Genomic DNA, 14689 nt, shown 5'->3' with positions numbered 1-14689 from the left:
ATTAATATTGAGCACCCAGCGGAGTATCAGAGATGAGGAATGGCATCAGGCACACATCGATATATAGCCTAATAAGTAACGAATACTAAAACAATGAGAAATATTGAAATTTAATCAATTACAAATTACACGACCCTCCCTTGGAATACATTTAAAAAAAATACTAAACCCTCCCCTTGATTGAAATTGGAAAAGCTCCTCCAGGTAACGATTCTGTACATTTTTATCCGTCCCTAATTACTGCATTATTTGACTTTGTCCAAATTGGATTTTTATCTTTGACAGAATCGTCGATTTATGACTTAGGAGTCATTTGTTCTATTCTATTCTTCTCCCTGGCAGGAACAGAACTCTATTCTAGTGCAGCATTGGATGCATGGTGAGATCCATGATCCTCTTACTGAAACCATACAGAGCGAGCAGTAGGGAGGCCACAGTCTATTGTTTAAGTCCCTATCTAAATTTGTGATGAATAACGCTCAAAATAGCTCTCATGCCTTTAACCACACACACCACGTTCCAAGCTGGCCCCTTATTGCTCTCAAATATGCCCTCTGGTGGTCAAACTAGCACTAACTAGCATTAATGGTACCTGTGTTTGGCACCACGCAAGATTCTGAGGCAACTTTAAAGGACGAACCACTGTATGTAAGAAGTCACAGAAAACGTTGTCCATTGATTATATATTTATAATACAGTACCTTTACAAGAACCATAAATAACGTTCTAATAAATTAAAATCAAATTAAAATAATCAGGTCTGCCACCAATGATGGATAAATACAAATACACACACCACCATATTGTCTCTTCTATCATAGAACTTTAGCAATGCTCTAAAGTTCCCGGTAGTCTGCTCTGTGTTGTACTGTACCCTCTGAGGCTACGGCTGGGTTAGGATGTCCCCCTCTACAGCCTGAGGCCTACAGCTGTCACTCTGACCTAATTCTACTGCTCTAGACCCAGGGGTAAAGAGACATACTAATTCCATTTAGAGAGAAAGCTCTACTCTTGTATGGACCAACAGGTTGGAGGCTGAGACTCAATCCCTCTGCCCTTGTGCATTCCAGCTTCACTGATCTATACATGCATAAGCAATAGCTCCACCTAGCTCCTACCACGAAGCATACGGGATGTGACGTAGGTGCATGACCCACAGCATCTTAGAGCCTGCATTCCTGGCCTACCCTAGTAAACCCCTCTGGATACACACACATTGCTATGATAAACAGGATAAAGTCTGAGGCCGAGGCTGCATGGACAAATTGATGGCTCATTGTAGATCATGGATTTTGGATTGTAACGAGTCCCTGTTGGGTTAGTTAGAAACATGATTCTGTCTATTTGGTGGGCCTCAAGAAACTCTAGAGAGCTTTAAATGGATCACAGGCCCTGTACGTTAGGGAACAGACGCTCTAAAGGGACGGCACTGCTGACCTCACTCTTTCCATGAACTCAGGGAATCAGCCAGAACATGAGAGGGGAGCAAGAGAGGAGAAGAACAGAGAGAGCGAGAGAGGACAGATACTGCATCAGTGTGGCAGATGATGTTATCAGTGAGGTCACTCACCATCTCATCCCTGAGTGGATAAATCCGATAAGGTGAACAGCGTGGATCAGATAGGGAGTGAAAGTGACAGGCGTGTGGTGGACCAGAGCGTTCCAGGCACTGTGTTCATGTGGGCTGCCGGCAGTTGGCTTGGCCAGCACTGTTTATTTTGGTTCAGCTGCACTAGTTCTCTTGATGCTGGTATATCTATCTATGGGGGTTTGGACACAGTGTTGGTTCCCCTTGGCCTGCATGATGACCACCTGTCTTTCCCCCTCTCACACACACACAGCTGTGGACAGTGAATTTGTGACGACCACCTCAGGCAGGACGGTCTGTCGACACATCATACGGGGGAGGAGAGACGTGTAAGATTTTCCTCACACCTGGACAGTGCTAGCACCTGTGGGAATTCATCTGTGGTGTGGCAGGTGAGGGGAGACGGACTGTGTGTGTTTTTGTTGGTGTGTGTGTGCGTGTGGTACAGCTGAGGGGAGACGTACCATGAGTGTGTTACATGAATCTGTTAGCCGGTGGCGACTTACCGTGTCACAACAAGATGTGCTTTGACAGGAGCGCGGTATCCATGGTCTCCAAGCTGTCAAATAGCCTCTCCAACCCACACCTCAGCCACATAACTCTCTCTCTCAAATGCAAACAAATAAATATTGCCAAAATTCAGTTAGTAATGGAATTGATAGAAAATGACATCAAGTGTGGTGGGGATGTTTTGCCTTGGTATATTTATTTTCCTGGAAGTCAAAGAGATATCGATATACAGATACAGAGACATGCTGGCTCTGTTCAAATACTTCAATACTCCATTCATCCCTCCCTTCGTGGCGGTGATCACTGACCTGTGAAATAGATAGATTATGAGATGTGATTACATCAAGCAAGCAAAGAAGGATTGTAAAAGGATTCAGCCTCCAGATGAAATATAGCTTCATCACTCAGAATGGTTTATTTCCCTTTGCCATCCATGCAGCCATCTTTACCATGGCTAAATGGGCAGTGCACGCACCGAGACACAGTCAGCATACCTACACGCATGTCTCTACCCTCCCCCATCTCTCTTCCTTGATGAAAAACACATTGTCTTCCATATGTTGACAGGAGTGTCTGGCAAAAGACAGTGCAAAGATAGAGGGCTGAATACCATAATGGCTAAGTGAATAAGCCTGACACCTAGAGGCTCAGATATGACATGGAATTGTTTAATGACAGGCAATTAACGCAATAGAGACAGACAGGCAGAGAGATAAATAAGCAGACGCGCACGCATACACACATCACACTCACAAGTTTGAGCTGGCATGCCCACGCATCTCCTAGACATCGGTGGAGTGATTTACTGTATTGCTTTAATAAACTGCTAAAACTTTGACTGCTTTTCATAAGTCATCTTCTGTGGAGATCATCATAAAATGCTCGGGTCATATAATGCTGCATAGCACACGCAGTTCCAGGGTTCACCACTGCACTTCTCTCCTGGGACATGGCTCACCACCAGCTGTGTGTGTGTGTGGGGGTGTACACTACATTACCAAAAGTATGTGGACAACTGCTTGTTGAACATCTCATTGCAAAATCATGTGCATTAATATGGAGTTGGTCTCCCCTTTGCTGCTTTAACAGCCTCCACTCTTCTGGGAAGGCTTTGAACTAGATGTTGGAACATTGCTGCGGGGACTTGCTTCCATTTAGCCACAAGAGCATTCGTGAGGTTGGGCACTGATGTTGGGCGATTAGGCCTGGCTCGCAGTCTGCATTACAATTCATCCTAAAGGTGTTCGATGGGGTTGAGGTCAGGGCTCTGTGCAGGCCAGTCAAGTTCTTCCACACCAATCTCGACAAACCATTTCTGTATGGATCTTGCTTTGTACATGGGGGCATTGTTACGCTGAAACAGGAAAGTTCCACAAAGTTGGAAGCACATAATTAGTCTAGAATGTCATTGTATGGTTTAGCGTTAAGACTTCCCTTCACTGGTACTAAGGGGCCTAGCCTGAACCATGAAAATCAGTCCCAACCATTATTCTTCATCCACCAAACTTTACAGTGGACACTATGCATTCGGGCAGGTAGCGTTCTACAAGCATCCGTCAAAACAAAGATTAGTCTTTCGGACTGCCAGATGGTGAAGCGTGATTCATCACTCCAGAGGACGTGTTTTCACTGCTCCAGAATCCAATGGCGGCGAGCTTTACACCACTCCAGCCCACGCTTGGCATTGTGCATGGTGATCTTAGACTTGTGTGCGGCTGCTCAGCTATGGAAACCAATTTCATGAAGCTCCCGACAAACAGTTCTTCTGACTTTGCTTTCAGAGGCAGTTTGGAACTCGGTAGTGAGTGTTGCAACCGAGGACAGATGATTTTTATGCTCCTAGACATTTCCACTTCACAATAACAGCAATTGACTTGGATAGCTCTAAGCGGGCAGAAATTTGACAAACTGAGTTGTTGGAATGGTGGTATCCTATGACGGTGCCAAGTTTAAAATCACAGAGCTTCAGTAAGGCCATTCTACTGCCAATGTTTGTTTATGGAGATTGCATGGCTATGTGCTCGATTCTATACATCTGCCAGGAACGAGTGTGGCTGAAATAGCAGAATCCACTAATTTGAAGGGGTGTCCACATACTTTTGTATATATAGTGTGTGTGTGTCCCAGGTTGAAAGGTTTCTTTTGTGCTTCCTCAGTTATTTCTCAGCTATGATTGGTTGTCCCAGAGATGTTTAAACATCACTCAATAGTGATTGGCTGTCCCCAAGGGGACAATTAAACAGGCTTGATCTTGATTGGCTTTCCCAGAGGAGATACTTAAACATGTCTGTCAATGAGGAGCAATGGAGTCTAGTGGGACTCTCACCTCAACTTTATAGTAAGAGTGCTGAATAGAATCTCTTTTTAGATTTCTAGTTTCTATGCTCTCTCCCTACACACACACACTGCGTTAACATAGAGAGCCAGGCTCAGACAGATCACCAGCTCAGCTTTAATCCGGATGTGGAGTAATGGTGCCCATGGGGCTCTGATATGACTTATGGGAGAGTTAGAGAGTAGATACTTGTGCTGGCAAACAGTCCACAGCATATCAGAGAGTAATGAAGAAAATACTTATTTTTCTAGTTTGGCTGTGCAATGTGAAGTTTAACAAATATGGACCTTGAAAAACAGCACAGGAGCTAGTGTGCATATCAGCAGATGTTGGCATCACCACTGTACAGCCATTTGCCAACTAAGCTGTGTGCTTGTATGGAAATGCTTGGATAGTAAGTGTTCGCTGATTCTCTCTTCTGCAGGTGGTTACCCCTAGCTAACACACACACAGGAATGCCCTTAGTTCAGCCTATGGGATAATTCATGGGTCTCGGCAGCTCTTTAGCGTAAGAAGGCACCGACAGACAGCACTCCAGAAACACACAGAATGTGTGAAGGCCTCTTAGAGGTAGAGGTGTGTGTAAAGGAGCATATTTCAACACCCCTCAGGGGCAGACGATCCATGTGCATCTGTGAATGAGTGTGTGTATCACCAAGAACATAGAACCTGATACTTAAATCTTTCTGAAAAGTATTTCAATTTATTAGACGTATGCATCCATAATCAAACAGCGCTCCCTGGTGGTTAAAGGAATATCCTACACACATGCAAAAAAAAAAATATGGCATCTGGCTGAAGGGAAGACGCGCTACCTCACTCTCCAACCAAGGTGCATGAATTCAGGAGCAAACTGAAGTGAAGAGGAAATTCAACTTTTGGGCAGTGTTTAGACAGGCAGCTGATCTTTTTTCCAGTAATTGGTCTTTTGACCAACCAGATCATTTTCCAGAGGTAATCTGATTGATCAAAAGTCCAACAAGATCAGAATTGGGCTGGCTTTGTAACAGCAGCCAGAGGTCAGTGGATTTAAGCTCTTAACATAAACAGCCCAAGAGTTGCTTAATTTCTTCACTTGTGACTATACTCATGCCTGCAGGTTCCCTTCTATCTAGTATCCATGGGGCAAGATGCAGTGTCAAGTGATGTGGTAGTCAAGTCACTCCAGAGATGTGTTGACATGCCCCACACATTTACCTCCTGCACCCTCTAATTATTTTTATAAAGTAATACTTTTTAGTGAACTTCCATTTTCCTCCACAAGTGAATGGATATCTCCTACATCATGGTTGGAATGCGAGATGAGGGTAGTATACTTTTGTCTATGCAAACCACACAGAGCAGTATTGGGTATTTGACCCTTGAGCGCCACCTTGTTTTCTGTAAACTGCCTGATAAGAATGGCCAAGGAAAAAGGAGTAAAGGCAATTAAGGTATAAGTTTAATATTTTTTTTTAAAGAATGCATATACAAAGAACAGACGTCAGACAAAGCATTTGGTTTTGCACCAAAACAACGACAGGTTATAATAATAACAATATAATAAATGACTTGGGCTGCATGTCAACCCAACTCTGAGCTACCAGTCAAATCAACCAATCACGATCCAGGTTTAACAGACACTCTTCTGTCATTGGAAGGTTTAAATGAACTCCAATGAGTGTTTCTAGCTGGTGAGTCAGAGTTCAGCTGAGTTCCAGCCCCTAAAATGTAAAAGGAGAGGAAGTAACCTTTTTATAAAATCAAAAACCGCACAACTGAAAAGGAAAAAAATATTTTGGTAAAAATATCTGGAGCCTACATTGACATGTGCCAGCTTACATCATTAAATCTGTTAACCAATCATCTCAGAGACCAGGGACTCATCTACATGCATCACCAGCAGGTTCAACAACATTTCGACAACGTTAACACCATAGAATTAAAGTAATAGAACAGACAAATCCCTCAGACCACAGATGTTTTTGAGGTACACATACAGTATCATGGCAGCACCACAGCATTGCCATTGCAGCATGACAGTATGAAACACTGAGAAAAGGCACAGAATTCTGATGTGGCACAGAAATCTGATTCAATAAGCATCAATTAATTAACAATCCAAATAGGTCATAAAATATGGCCGCAGGTGTACCTACTATAGAACGTTGCTTTGAACGGGGCATGTCAGCTCTACCAATTATAATTCTATGGTTACCATAACGTTTTGACAATGTTGGACCTTAGCAACACATTAAGCACACACCACTTGTTCTGCTAACACTGTTTATGTTCCCCGCTTCAAAAGGCAAATTCCTGCATCAAGACCCATTGCTATGGGATGCCTTTAGTTTAGATATTTAGTAATGCCAGTCCCTAATTTACACCTAGCCTCTTCCCCTACAGTAGTTCTGAAAGGATTGGATAGATAAGCAATATGGTAATAAAATGTTTCCCTATCCAGTTTATTAAGATCTACAAAAGTGCCCCGGGGGTCGGGGCATATTTGAGAAATAAGTTTCTATGATCAGACTTCTGTTCTGTCATGTGGAGGGGAGACATTGGCAAAGAAAAAGGCTACTCTCAGCACTACTTCAGGTGGTTTTGGAGGTGGAGCAGCAGGATTGGGCACTTGACGTGCTCATCAAGAGGGGTGGGGATTAATAATGCAGCAGCTATTTCATTTGGGGGTGGAGCATAGGTATTTCAGAACGGCTAACTGGCCAATGGCTGCAAAGAAGATGGATGACTAAGAGCCAATCGACATCACTGACAGGGCAAGATGTCAAAGACAGTTTAAAAGTCAAAGTTCAGTTTAGCCTGATTTCCTAAATCACCTATGAGAGTTGACACTTATGAGAGCCTGTCCACCTGTGTGTTGCCGGCATGGTTCAAACCCTTTGGATAGTAAAAAGGGACATGGTCTTGGCCTTCCCTTGAGTGCAGGGCTGAATCTCAGTCTATATAGTTACTGCCCCTCCTTGTCTCCTTCCCTGAAGTTTAAAGTCAATGCTCAGTGGGCATCCATCATATTGCTTTCACTAACTTTACTGTGAGATCGGTGTAGATTAAGATGAGGAAGCCACTTTAGCCTACTGAGAGGCACTGATTACGCAGGACTGGGTTGTCTGTCACACATCTAAAGGCTCGTACTTACTGTTCTAACTGGAATAGGAGTGTGGCCATGATAGTCACGGTTACAAGCTGGGTTAGGTTCACTTCTGTCTCTCCATCCGTCGGCCCGCTGGTTTATTGCAGTCTAATCGGAAACTCGTTGTTTGTTTTTATACTTCGCTTCAGAGTAAATGGCTGTCAATCAGCCTTAGCAGAGCAAGGGATGGGATGGGCGGGTGTGTGTGAAGTGGTGTAAATGTGTGTGAGGGATGGGGTCACTCATAGCAGCACACATTTGCGTTTCTTCTTGGGCTCGGGAGGCTCCAGCGCAGCCAGTATCGCCTCATCAAACACATTCTTTAGGCCTTTCTGTGGATACAAACAAACACACAGGCTCAATGAAGGGGCAGCATATACACACACACGACCCATGAGAGCGTCCGCTGGATAAGAGCGTATGCTAAATCACTAAACTAAAAAATTAAATGATCAATGATGGGGTAACACAGACACATGAAAGGGAAAAACAATAGCATGAATACAGAAAGGCATTAAACAAAAAAAACAAAGGGTTAAATGATCAAGTGCAAACAATACATAGCATTGGCAGAAATTAAAACCCAGGATACTTCATCTTCACAGACGGAGGTGAAAATGAAGTCAAGAGCAGTTGGGGATATGATCAACCTGAATTCATTCATATCAAAGTGAGGAGCGTTCAAAACAAAGTCTGGGCAAACAAGAAAGTGGAGGTACGAGAGAATACGGGCTCAAAGAGACACATTCCGCATCTCACACATACACACACAGTGGGAAGGGACGTCAAATTAAACAACTACACCAAGCCAGACCACTCAAACAGTTTCACCAGATCACTAAAGAGCCTCTGTTAGCTGGAACTTCCCTCGGCTTGTGCTGATTAACGTGTAATTAGTTGGAGCAGCATGTTTCTGCGCTCACTGTTCGTTGGTAGAGCAGCTTAGGATAGGAAGGATGGCCTCAAGCCATGCCATGTAACGGGAGAGTGGTACAACACAGCTCTATGAGCAGAGTAGGAAGCCCCTGTATCCCTCTGTTTAAGGAAACTCAAGGAACCCTGTAGAAACAAACTATGGCAAGACATGTTTTACCCAGAGACTCTATTAAAAATTGGTCTAGGAGCCTATGTAGCAATATGACGCAGCACGATTGAGCTGCTATCCAGCTGTCCCCGTAGATGGAGGAAAAGACAGGCGGACAAAAAGGATAGCAATTTCAGTTGTCCTTTATTAATTCATGTCACAAATCATTTCACACGATTATATTAGCTTTTTATTTATTTTTACTGCCAAGATGGCTAGATATGAACTGCAGCAAATGGCACTACAGAGTGGTACATAGAGAGTTTGGCCTGTTAGAGCGGGACGGCATGGTGCTGCCTTGGAGGATTTCATTCAGGATGAATATTTGGTAGGGGTGCAACGGTTCATTAAACCCATAATTCGGTACATAGTGTGGTTTGGGGGGGTGTCACGGTACAACGGAAAAACGAAATGCCATTCACAGCGTTCAGCAATCAATGTTCCATTGTTTGTTGTGACTGGACATTGGTCATCCATTTATATATTCTTAATTCAATTTCTTTACTTAGATTTGTGTGTATTGGGTACATGTTGTGAGATTGTTAGATATTACTGCACTGTCGGAGCTAGAAAGACAAGCATTTCTCTACACCCACAATAACATCTGCTAAACACATGCATGTGACCAATACGATTTGATATGGATTGTTTTGTTGGACTTTTCACGTTTCCACTAATGCTGCATTTGTAACCATGTGGGAGGTAGGAATTTACCAGTTGTGAAGTCGTAAATACATGTGATTTGAACTCAGAGAAATGCAGATTGGCTTATGGCGAATAAGCTGTCAACCATAAACTAAAAGTACAGCTATCATGCTTGTAAACAGATTATGAAGGTCAAAAACCACATTAATAGATTGCCTTTTATTTAAAAAATGTTTTTTAACTGCGGTTAGAGGCCATTTCCATAGTAGGTGACATCAGAGGTCACCATGTGGGAGAAGTGGGTGCTCATCGTACCCAATTAGTTCCCGGCTGTAATTCACAAAAGGAAAGTTTGAAATGTGCCAAATTTGGATTACAACACGTGCATCAGCTTTAGTTGATTTAATGGAAGACTGAAGTGTTTTTTCAGCTCAGATTCACTTAAGAAAAAGGGAGATACCTAGTCCGTTGTACAACAACGCATCTTCCACATTTAACCTGAGACAGCCCTCCGCAGCTCTGATTCAATCGACATCCAAGTCTTCTGCGCCCAGGGAACAATGGGATAACTGCCTTGCTCAGGGGCAGAACAGACTTTTTTTCCCTTGTCAGCTCAGGGATTAGATCCAGCAACCTTTCAGTTACTGGCCCAACGCACCTACCAGATGCCCTGAAGAGGCATATGCCTTCAACGTAGCATAGACATGGCCTATAGGCCTAGTGTTTTATTTTGTAAATATACGTTATATATTAATTCAGGTTCACAGTGCGGACCGAACAGAGGTTACCATGCCAAACAGTTAGGTATGAATACATGTACCATTACACCCCTACTATTTGGGTTCTAGCTCTAAAATGGTTGCCTTTGCAAGTTTGGTTTTAAAGTTTTAAAATCCATGGTCTGCCATGGGTCAGTACTGCCCAAAAGGTTCCAACATGGCTGACGTGATATCAAAGAGCATTGTTGTAATGCTTCTTGGTTGAAACCGTGATGGCCAAACTCTCTGTTGCTCTGGCACAGCCCTAAATGTAAATGGTCAGACCGCAGGCTTGTCATACATCAGCAGTAGTACAAAAAACACATGAACATTAGGAATCATGGAGGCTTGTAGAATTGGTGCTTAAATCACAATGCTGTAGAGCCAAGTAAATAAGACACTCCCTTAACTCTGGACTCTCCAAATAATATAGCATGGGGAGGAGGAGAAACACTAACCAAAGGAGAAGAGACATGGGCTGTGTCTCAAATCACATGCAAACTCCCAGAAAGTACACTACTTTGTCCACTATGGTAACAGGATGTCATTTGAGATTCGCCCAGGGAGGATAAGTGATGGGATTAACCAAACCAAAACAGTCCTTCAGGCACAGTAAGGCCCATGAGGACAAGTAAACAAAAAGAGAAGGGAAGGAAGAGCAATGGGACACAATAGAAAGTAGCACTGTCATAACAGGGGAGTGGATACAGGGATTGCTTTAAGAGGTTCTGGGTTGGTTGGGTAAAACAACAGGTTTAAACTAAAAGTAAGCAGCAAACAATTTGAGAGAAAGGAAACTGATTTTAGAATATACAGCACTTCCTCTTTCTTTGCGTCTCTGGTGGCTCTAGGGCGGCTAGGATAGCTTCGTCAAATACATTCTTCAGCCCTCGCTATAACGACAAAGGAGAAGGGAGAAAATGACAGCACAGTTAGCACAGCAAACAGAGAAAGAGGAGATGAGCAGAGAAGACAAGAAAAGAGGAGAGCGGAAGAGGCAGTGGAGGAGAGATGGCAGTAGAGGCAAGAAGAAATTGAAATGGCAAAATGCAGATGAGGGCGAGTGAAGTTTGGAGAAAGAGTGCAGGCAACATTGTGTAGAAAATGTAAGGACAGAGCATTAGGAGACTAGAGCGAGGACTAGAAGATGAATCTACTGTAAAACAACGTTGGTAGAGGAGATGAGAAAGCCTCTAGAGAGATACCGCCCTGTGAAATAGGAGAGGATGAGCTTGAGATAGAAGTTTCCGTGACCAACAGATCTAGGATCAGATTACCCTATACCCCCTGTTACAACCTTCACCATGTGGATAAAACATCTGACCCCGGTCCAATGGTTAGGGGCAACTTATGTTTTGCCTACTGGGGAGACAGTCAGTCACACAGGAAACAGGATATTGCATCAGCATCTGTTACGCCAGTGGAAGCTAGTCTAGAGAGAGGAAGGAAGGCGGCAAGACGCCAGGCCAGTGTAGGAGAGAGACAAGATGGGGAGGGAGCGGGGACCTAAAACTAAACTGGGCCACAGCTCACATCCACTGGGACCCATTGTTTCCACAGTACAGCCCAACTCCCACCGCGTAACACCATCAGACAAGATGTCCGTATGAGATGGTGGTGATAGCTGTACTCCTCTTTGCAGCTTAGAAATGGACATCTCTGATATGCGCAATAGGGTGATAATGAGGACAATATTTTTCCATCTAAAATGATTAATATAATATAGACTGTTTGCCAATCTGCTTTGTTTGACTACCAAGAGTTTTGTCACTGGTGCAGCTCAAGCACACCCCTGTACCACAAGCTGATGGAAAATGTTGAATTTTGGGTGTAAAAAACAACGCCTACAAACAACTTCAACAGACCAACTTTTTATCTGCAACTAAAAATACTGCACCTTCCTGAATGAGGACTGATAGACTGCAGACAGCAGCTGCTAAACACTTTAGAGTAGGGCAATTTACATCTATAATTACCGTAAAACAATATGCATATTGACCGATTTCACCACTGTTTCTACTACTGTAGCGATTCAAAGGGAACAACCAGAGTGGGACTTGAACCAGAGACCATGTGGTTTCAAGGGTACCTAGTACCTTTGTGCCATAAAAGGTCTGGGTAAATCAAACACAGCGTATCAGATGAATACACAGACCAGAGCATGCAGTCTACCCCACTTTCTTGTTTCTGTGAGCAGTGACAGATTATATAGGGCATCTATTCAGCTGAGCAGAGAGAACACTTACCTGCAGGTGGCCTGTGTAATTCTCTAGATTGAGTGAAGATGTGTGGCAGTGTCTCATGCGGTCTTACCTCGGTGAAGACAATGTTTTTTTGTGTGTGTACAGTTGAAGTCGGAAGTTTACATACATCTTAGCCAAATACATGTAAACTTAGTTTCACTATTCCTGAAATATAATCCTAGTAAACATTCCCCATCTTACAGTCATCATATTCCCAGTGGGTCAGAAGTTTACATACACTCAATTAGTATTTCAATTAGTATTTCGTAGCATTGCCTTTTTAAAATGGTTTAACTTGGGTCAAATGTTTCAGGTTGCCTTCCACAACCTTCCCACAATAAGTTGGGTGAATTTTGGCCCATTCCTCCTGACAGAGCTGGTGTAACCGAGTCAGGTTTGTAGGCCTCCTTGCTCACACGCCTTTTCAGTTCTGCCCACAAATTTTCTATAGGATTGAGGTCATGGCTTTGTGATGGCCACTCCAATACCTTGACTTTGTTGTCCTTAAGCCAGTTGCCACAAATGTAGAAGTATGCTTGGGGTCATTGTCCATTTGGAAGAGCCATTTGCGACCAAGCTTCAACTTCTTGACTGATGGCTTGAGATGTTGCTTTAATATATCCACATAATTGACCTTCCTCACGATGCCATCTATTTTGTGAAGGGCACCAGTCAATCCTGCAGCAAAGCACTCTCACAACATGATGCTGCCATCCCTGTGCTTCACTGTTGGGGATGGTGTTCTTCGGCTTGCAAGACTCCCCCTTTCTCCTCAAAACATGACAATGTCATTATGGTCAAACAGTTATATTTTTGTTTCATCGGACCAGAGGGAATTTCTCCAAAAAGTACGATCTTTGTCCCCATGTGCAGTTGCAAACCGTAGTCTGCATTTTTGTTTTATGGCGGTTTTTCAAGCAGTGGCTTCTTTGCTGAGCAGCCTTTCAGGTTGTCGATATAGGACTCCTTTTACTGTGGATATTGATACGTTTGTACCGGTTTCCTCCAGGATCTTCACATGGTCCTTTGCTGTTGTCCTGGGATTGATATGCACTTCTCTAGGAGACAGAACGTGTCTCCTTCCTGAGCTGTATGACGGCTGCATGGTCCCATGGTGTTCATACTTGCGTACTACATTTACATTTACATTTAAGTCATTTAGCAGACGCTCTTATCCAGAGCGACTTACAAATTGGTGCGTTCACCTTATGACATCCAGTGGAGCAGCCACTTTACAATAGTGCATCTAAATCTTTTAAGGGGGGGGGGGGGTGAGAAGGATTACTTTATCCTATCCTAGGTAAAGTATGTTTGTTTGTACTATTGTTTGTAACGGATCAACATGGTACCTTTAGGGATTTGGAAATTGCTCCCAAGGATGAACTAGACTTGTGGAGGTCTACAATTTTTTTCGGAAGTCTTGGCTGATTTCTTTTGATTTTCCATGATGTCAAGCAAAGAGGCACTGAGTTTCAAGGTAGGCCTTGAAATACATCCACAGGTACACCTCCAATTGACTCAAATTATGTCAATTAGCCTATCAGAAGCTTCTAAAGCCATGACACCATTTTCTGGAATTTTGCAATCTGTTTAAAAGGCACAATCAACTTAGTGCATGTAAACTTCTGACCCACTGGAATTGTGATACAGTGAATTGTAAGTGAAATAATCTGTCTAAAAAATTGTTGGAAAAATTACTTGTCATGCACAAAGTAGATGTCCTAACAGACTTGTCAAAACTATAGTTTGTTGACAAGAAGTTTGTGGAGTGGTTGAAAAACAAGTTTTAATGACTCCAACCTACGTGTATGTAAACTTCCCACTTCAACTGTACACGACCGGGGGTCACTGAGAAATGTCCTTGTTTTTGAAAGAAAAGCAACTTTTAACCATTAAAATATCAAATTGAACAATAACAGTGTGGACATTGTTAATCTTCTAAATGGCCATTGCAGCTGGAAACGGCAGAATTTTAATGGTATATCTACATAGGTGTACAGAAGACCATTATCAGCAATCATCACTCCTGTGTTCCAATGGCACGTTGTGTTAGCTCATCCAAGTTTATCATTCAAAAAAGGCTAATTGATCATTCAATAAAACTGACTTTTAGGCTAGTTGAGTATCTGGAGCATCTGCATTTGTGAGTTCGATTACAGGCTCAAAATGGCCAGAAACAAAGTACTTTCTACTGAAACTTGTCAGTCTATTCTTGTTTTGAGAAATGAAGGCTATTCTATGCGAGAAACAGCCAAGAAACTGAAGATCTCGTACAGCGCTGTGTACTACTCCCTTCACAGAACGGTGCAAATGGGCTCTAGCCTTTTAAAATTATAAACGTGGATTTAGCTAACATAACATTCCATTGGAACACAGGAGTGATGGTTGCTGATCAT

General features: G+C 43.0%; 1 protein-coding gene across 3 annotated transcripts in view; it reads right to left on the bottom strand.

Annotated features, from left to right (window-relative positions):
• Positions 1–5852: 5852 nt before the first annotated feature.
• The window catches only part of cdc42 (cell division cycle 42), a 38677-nt gene continuing 29840 nt past the window's right edge, over positions 5853–14689 (bottom strand). For 2 of the 3 annotated variants that reach the window (XM_046342459.1, XM_046342461.1), the window contains one exon: positions 5853–7895. In XM_046342459.1, coding sequence (XP_046198415.1) covers positions 7806–7895 — 90 coding nt within the window. In that variant the 3' untranslated portion in view covers positions 5853–7805. The other variant, XM_046342460.1, reaches the window with a different exon arrangement.

The sequence above is a fragment of the Oncorhynchus gorbuscha genome, linkage group LG03 (assembly GCF_021184085.1).
Source record: "Oncorhynchus gorbuscha isolate QuinsamMale2020 ecotype Even-year linkage group LG03, OgorEven_v1.0, whole genome shotgun sequence".
NCBI classification, from domain to species: Eukaryota; Metazoa; Chordata; class Actinopteri; order Salmoniformes; family Salmonidae; genus Oncorhynchus; species Oncorhynchus gorbuscha.
The sequence above is the reverse complement of the archived record's forward strand: the minus strand, read 5'-3'. Positions and strand labels throughout refer to the sequence as shown.